The sequence below is a fragment of the Pseudopodoces humilis genome, chromosome 17, assembly GCF_049639895.1.
Source record: "Pseudopodoces humilis isolate 2021_Gansu_Grassland_sample_001 chromosome 17, ASM4963989v1, whole genome shotgun sequence".
Classification (NCBI taxonomy): Eukaryota; Metazoa; Chordata; class Aves; order Passeriformes; family Paridae; genus Pseudopodoces; species Pseudopodoces humilis.
This window is the reverse complement of record NC_142216.1, coordinates 5,288,366-5,295,471: the sequence shown is the minus strand read 5'-3', so window position 1 is coordinate 5,295,471 and position 7,106 is coordinate 5,288,366. Positions and strand designations below refer to the sequence as shown.

Below are 7,106 nucleotides of genomic sequence, written 5' to 3'. Positions count from 1 at the left end.
CTGCCTGATGCCGGCCGGGGAGACTTTGTCGAAGCCGGCTCGGGGACTCCGGAGCTCCACCGGTGCGTTCGTCCCCGGAGTCCCCGAGCCGGCAGCCGCTCCCCTGGCCCGAACCCGGCCTCTTCCAGCCGGGCAGCGAGGCCGGGATGTCGGGGAAGGGGCCGGTGCCCTTTAAACCCCTCGGTCCGCGTCCCCCCCAGCTCAGCCGGGCGTTGCATCAGGCCAATGCGCGCCGCCGACCGCCCCGCGGGGGCGCGCCCCACACCGCCCCTCCCCTCGCCGGCGGCGCGCACGGGCGGGCGGTGCGCGCCCCCGCGGCAGTCGCGTGGTCCCCGCGCGGCTCCATATTGCGGCGGCACCGGGGTCGGGGGGTTCCCGGCGGGGCTCGGGGGCGCGCAGATGGCGACGCAGGTGGAGGCGCTGCTGCCCGGCACGGCCCCGCTGCTGCCCGCCGAGGAGCGCGCCCTGGTGCTGAAGCCGCCGCAGGACGGCGGCCGGGAGAAGGGCGAGCCGCCCATGGGCCCCGACGGCGGGCCGGCGGCGCCGAGGCCGCCGAGCGCCAAGCAGCAGAAGGAGGAGAGCAACAACCAGGAGAAGGAGAGCCTGCTGAGGGCCGGCGGCGAGGCGGAGGACGGCGGCGAGGCGGGCGGCGCGGGGCGCCGGGAGTTCATCGAGGCCCCGCCGCCCAAGGTGAACCCCTGGACGAAGAACGCGCCGGCCGTGAACGGGCAGTCGCCTCCCGGTGGGTACTCGGGGGTCGCTGGGAGCGGGGCGGGGGGGGGCCGGGTGCGCCGCCGGCCGCGCCCCGGGCGGCCGCGCCAAGCGGCACACGCGGCGTGGGGCCGCGCCCGCGGCCTGCGGGGCCGCGGCGGGGCGGGGGGCGCGGGGGGAGGGGGGGGAGCGGCGGCGCCGGCCACGGCCACGAGGCGGGGAGGGCAGCGCGGCCCGGCCATGCGGCGGGGAGCGGAGGGCGCCGGGGGCCCGGCGGCGGCGGGCGGGCCCGGTGGCGGACACGCGGCCCCCCCCCCCCCCCATCCCCTCCCGCTCCCGGCATTCCGCCGCAGCAGCGCCGGCAACGTGGTCGGTTCCCGGCGTGCGGCTCCCCCGGGAGCGCGGCCCCGCCGCCCCCGCGGGGGCCCTTCCCCGGGCCGCGGCCTGCGCTGCCCACGTGTGCGCGGCCGCGGCTCCCCCGCGCAGGCCGCGCCGCCTTTCTCTGCCGACTCATGGCGGCGGCGGGGCCGGGGCCGAGCGCCGCTCTGCCCGGCGCGGTCGCTGCCCCGGTTAGGGGCACGGCTGCGGAACGGGGGTCCCCGAAAAGGGAAGCGGAGGGGCTGCACTGTCCAAATCGCGCTTGTAACCCTCTGCTGTCGTCAGCAAAGGTTGAAACTGCGGAACACCATTTCCTCGCCTGTCGGGATGGGTGTTGCGCTCCTCTCGTACCTGCTTCAAGTGAATCGGGAGTAGGAGAAAACCACAGAAGTTTTCACTAAGCGTCTTGTTTGGAAAAGACTAAATCTTTTTCTACCTGTCTCTGTTAACTCTGAAATCACACTGCCAGATGTGCCATCAGATTCCCAATTACTGTACGTGCCAGTGTTTTGTAAGAACTGTTACTGCCTAGCATGATGATTCATCAGAGTTATTGATCTTTGGAAGATGGACAGCTCTGCAATTTCTACCTGGAAAGCTGTCATCTTAATGCGAAGTATAGAGGACAAGTTAATCGTGCCAGGTAGAAGTCCGTGTTCGGATTGTTTGGTGGTTTGTCATTGTAGTCATGGACATAAGCAAAGCTTAAGGAAATCCAGGACAGTGTCGCTGTCTGCATTTGCCTCGTGCGTTATGACACAAAACTGGTCACATCGCTCCTTTGTGTGAAGGTTGCACTCTATTGTGATGCCTTCTGAGATAACGATCCTGAGAAATAAACCGAAAAATGCAAAACTGCAAGGTTGAATGTTCCTGTTCGAGTCTCCTGTGTAAGGGGTGTCCAGATTCATTACCGGGCTCGTCAGTCGTGAAGGTGTGTGATTTGCCAGAGTCAGCAGCAACGAGGCAGCTGCCCAACACAAGCAGGGGGCCCTTGCAACTCCTGGGATGATTTTTTTGAGGGAGAGAGTGCGAGTGTATCATTAGCTTGTCCACGCAGTTGCAGGGTAATGGGGTAATGCTGAAACACTCAGAATTGTCCTTGGGCCCAGCACAGTTGTCTCTGTATTCCCAAAGGTGTTTAAAAAATGGAATTTGTTAGTGGTGTGTTCTGGGACGCTTGGCAGCAGCGACTGGTTCCAGCAGTGCCCTCAGTGCTGCTGCCTGGCTCTCTTCTCCTGGGCCATTGTTTCTTTTGCTGCCTGTTCATTAGCAGAAGAGAAAACGTGTAAAATAAACACGGCTGGTGAGCTCCCACGAGAGGCAGGCTGGCAGCTGACCTTGCCTGGCAGCCCTGCACCCAGGTACCTTCTTGTAGAGTTTGCAGGCTCGTGTTGTGTCTTCATTTCATTGGGTAGAGGATTTGTTTTGGCAGACACTTAGCAAAAAAGATCTGGAGCGTGAATTTGTGTGAAAGAATCAGCTGGTGAGGTGAGTTCTCATGTTGTGCTGTTGTAGTGACCTCCAGGAGGATCACCCAAGGAAAGTGACTCTTTTTCAACGTCTGCAGTGCATTGAGAGCTGCTGAACTCTGGAAAGTCACTACTGGAAGCCTTTGGTTTCTCAGCAGAGCTTACAAACCTTTGCTTGTAACACAAGCAGCATTCCCAGTGCAGTGCTTGTGTGCTGGAGATACTGAATGTTCCCAGCGCTGATCCGTCAGAGGTAGGAAGGAGACCAGAGAGCATACTGAAGACAGCTCTGTAAAGATAAAGGGATCCCTCTATGACTTGTTTTACAGGCTTTGAGAGCCCTAATTTTTTTTTATAATGATTGTATTAATTATAGACCCACAGAGTAGATTTAATGGACAAGACCTTCTCCTTAGGTGTCCATGCGTTCTGTAATGGCCTGCGTTGGAATTGGTGCTTGTAAAAGTAAAAGCATTGAGCTCAGGGAAGACAGAGCCACCTGCAAAATCTTAGTGAGTTTCTGCTGTCTGTGTTGAAATATGGATAGGGAAGAGCTTAACAAATCCACCTCCAGGTAGTCAAAACACCAGCTTGTTTCAAACTGTTTGACTTGCCACTGGCTGGGCAAGTTGAGTGCATTGGGGGCCTGACACAGGGACTGAAGAACAGGGTTGTTTTTTCTTGGATTAGGATTTACCTTTAGAAGTTTGTGTCTTACCTACCTGCTGCAGTATTTTTATGCTTGAAGTTGGCAGTGAAGCCTATAATATAATAGGAAGTTAGAGCAAACTTTTCTGCTTTTTCAGGGAGGAGGGCTCTTGAAGTGAAGCCTCTCCTTGCGTCTTAACCTCCCAAAAGCACAACGGCTTTGGCAGTAAGTGGGGCAACCATTAGGTCGAGTTAGACAGCAGTGATACTGCTGATGCTGTGAGTGGAGGCTGAGGCTCATCTGGAGTGGCACACCAGAAAATCTTCATGGTCTCTTGACAAGATGCACGTTACCTTTTTATTCATGAGTGTTGTATTCAGGGTGCAAGGTGCAAAGAGGAGAGGGGGGATCCTTTGAGATACACGTGGTCCTGTCCTGTGTGGCAAGGCTTGTACTTGACACTGCTGACTGCTTGTGAGAGACGCTGCAGAGCGGTAATGATGCCTCGTTTTTACTCTCTAATGATCTAGTAGCAAGGTCTGTGTGACCATGCCCTTGTTATTACATGTTCTCTTCTTATCATGTAAATAAATGCAGCCAGCAGCCTGACACGATTGGTAGTGTGTGTGTGTCTGCGGTAGCGAAGGAAACATTTTCTGGCAAAACCAGCTTTGCACAACTGGCTATAAACCAAATTCAAAGTGTTTTCTCCAATTCTTCTGTAGATGAGAAGTGTGGCTTTCAGTTAAGACAGCTCAACCTTCTGGAACATGTTGTACTCCTCCGCTGTGCCCTGCACCAGGGCTGGTGCTGATGCAAGCTTTGGTGCAGACAGGTGTTAACAGCACCCCGTTTTAAAAACCTGCTGGATGTATTTCAAGAAATGTTGCATCAAGGCACTTGGCACTTCTTTATTTTTAAAGTCATTTACATCTTGAAAGTAAGAACATGCAGGTTTTAATGACTGGCACTGCAATCGCTGAGCTTTGCCTGCACTAACTTTTTAAATTCTTACAAGTTCCTGGCCAGGGAAAGTGGTGTATTTCCTAGTGGAGATGCAGGAGATGCTTTGATTTCTTGAGTAGTTTCCTGCATGCCGTTTGGCAAACGTGCTGGGTGGATAAGCAGTACTTTCCAGAAGGCACACCTTAGTTGCTAGCAGCAAGCACCAGGGGTGAGCTGACTGTTGTTGAGAGTGCGTGCTGCTTTATGCCTGAGCAGAGGCTGACTTGGCTGCTGGTACTGAGGAGAAGGCAGGGGAAGATTCATTAGCATCTCACCCCTCGCTTACTAACTCCCCATAGGGCTTTCCTTGAAACCAGCCTCCAATGCAGGAGATAAGATGGATGGGAAGCTTGTTTTACCATTGGCATTTCTTCACGTTCAGAGTAGACACACATATCTGCTTGCTCAGGTATCCAGCTTGGTAGTCCTGCACACACCTATTTCCAAAGTGTTGGGCAATTCTCACTCTGTCGTGGCACGTAACTGTGGAGCTCTTCTGGCTGTTGCAACAGAGCTGCTATCGCAGCAGGAGGCCTCCCCCCACTGCCCCAAGTTTCCTCTCCAAACTACTATTTTGTTCCAATCCCACAACTCACGTTCTAGTAACTCTTCCCATCTTGTTGGGGAGGATGAGGGTAACTGGAACTTGTTGCTCTAAAAAAACGTGAGGCTTAGTGTTTTCCCTCCCCTGCATACCTTTGCCCTTCAGCTTTGTGCTGGACCTTTGCCCTGTTCTGCACTGTTTGTTTCGGGAAGAGAAGGCTGGGGAATGCGGCACAGCTCCTGGGAGCTGACTCACTGGCCCTGGTTGCTGGGCTTTAGTGCCTGCTTCTGCTGAGACCTCCAATTCCAGATTGCCAGGTCCAGGGCATCGCTGAAGGATGGTGTCCAACCATCTCCTTACCCTCACAGCCCTTCTTTTAAACTTTATATTGCTCATGGTGCCATGCAGGTTTCCACCAGGGTTGCATGTGGGATCACTGGATTGGGCAGCAGAAGGACTTTGTTCAGATGGGAAGACAAATCAAGTCTGGAAAGCAGGACTGGGAGTGGGAGCACTGGGGCTTCAATGCTGTGCTCTCCCTTCCAAATTATGCCACCGGATCTTTTTGCTGTGCTCGAACAGGGTGAAATTATCTTCAGGGCAGTGCCAAATGCAGGCTTGGGTAGAGTTAGGTTGCTTTTTACATACTTGAGACTATAATGGATCTCCAACGCTGTCTCTGTGGTTGTGCTTGTTTGGCAAAATAAGGAACAGGCATTTTAGTAGAAAGCTGTGCTTGCTGTTCAGACCAGGCTGAATGTTTTGATCCCGACAGTTATTACAAATGCTCTTACCCTAGGTCCACTTGGGTCTGGGGAGCTTTGTTCATTCCCAACCGCGATACGCATTTCTGTTACGGTTTTTATTGTGTTATTTATCCTTTGGTCATCTTGGCATTAAAGCCTTTACTGACTTCATACCAAGGACCTGAGTCTCCACACTGCTGGCTCTGCCAAATCCCTGGCTTGCTGTGTACACAGGGAGCTTGGGGATAGAGGTGATGCAACCTTGGTGATACCTGCTGAGCACTCCCATGGTGATAGTGCTGTCTAGGTGGAGCTTTTCACGGCCAAGAAGTTGTCTCCTGGGGTTGGCTAAAGCTCTGGGTGGATTGCTGGATCCACTCTGTGGTCTCTGGCATGGCCAGCTCTACATTTGTTCCTTTTCTCACTTGAAACCGAGCTTTGGTTCCACTTGTTCTGCAGATCCAGGTCCTTGTTAGTGAGGTTTGAATGGAGCTGGGAGACTTATCTCCTTGCATTGAAAGAACTGGTTAATTAGAGTATCTTGTATCAAATGATGCAGCTGCACAACTTGAGGTCAGAGGAGAGGGGAAAGAAGGGCTTCAAAGAAGTTAGTGCAGTGCTGGGGGAACTAGTGTATTTAGGTAATGCTAATGGGTGACCAGAGCAAACGGAAACTGAATTTGGCTGTGAATAAATCAATTACCAGACTTCTTTGTGGGGAGAGTTTTGGGTGAGGGTCAGTCTGGATTGCTTGGCAAACAGAGAAGCGGGTGTGTACATGAATCCCTCACAGCTGTGGAGCAAAAACTGGCAAGAGGCATTTGGTGGAAATAGGTTTGCTGATAGCAATTCTAATGCTGTGCAAGATAAACTTTTTGTTTTTGGAAAAGGTTGTGGAAACTGTGGTCAAGTGTCAACATGTTTCTAAAGGGAGGCTCATCTGAGTCTGAACTCAACTGAACTTTCCTCTGTTGGAGCACATTTGTGCTGCAGTTTGGGGGGCTTCATGGGTGGATTGCCTTTCCCGAGCAAACTGGTGTGTGATGTGTTGTGGCTCTGCTGGTTTCAGTGTTGCACCAGGCTGGTTGAGCTGCTGGAGCCATCCTTAGCAAGTCATCTGGCCAAGCTTTGGTGTGACACTTGCTGTGGGTATTGCCAGGATCAAGAGCTCTTCCTGCAGCATTAAAACTCCGTGTGCTGGGGGATGTTCTGCTGAGACAAGCAAGGAGAGGGAGGAAGGGCTGGGAACTGGCTCATCTAATACCTGCTTTATCAGTGAGTTAGTTACCTTCACTGTCCTTCTGGAGCAAAGCTGACCGAGGAGCAGAAGCTTTCCTTGGCACTTTCATGTGTTTCAGGGGTGTATGGGAACACGCAGCAGGGTTCAGTGCTCTACAGTGGTTGTGATTTTATTTTTATTTTGTGGGTTTGAGTCACCCTGTTCCTTTGTGTGGTGACAAACCGTAAGGTTTGGTTGAGTTCTCTGCTGCAGACTGACAGTGTGTTGGAGGTGACCATGGCCCTGGCTGGGTCACAACAGGCCAGCTGGAAACCTTAATTTGCTTTAGAAGTGGTCATTGATGGGGGTTGTTGGTGTGACT

General features: G+C 53.7%; 1 protein-coding gene across 2 annotated transcripts in view; it reads left to right on the top strand.

Annotated features, from left to right (window-relative positions):
• The first annotated feature begins 382 nt into the window (after positions 1-382).
• Positions 383-7,106, top strand: part of LARP1 (La ribonucleoprotein 1, translational regulator) — a 45,404-nt gene continuing 38,680 nt past the window's right edge. Inside the window, exon 1 of one of the 2 annotated variants that reach the window (XM_014252991.2) lies at positions 383-742. In XM_014252991.2, coding sequence (XP_014108466.2) covers positions 400-742 — 343 coding nt within the window. In that variant the 5' untranslated portion in view covers positions 383-399. The remainder of the gene's footprint in view (positions 743-7,106) is intronic. The other variant, XM_088063427.1, reaches the window with a different exon arrangement.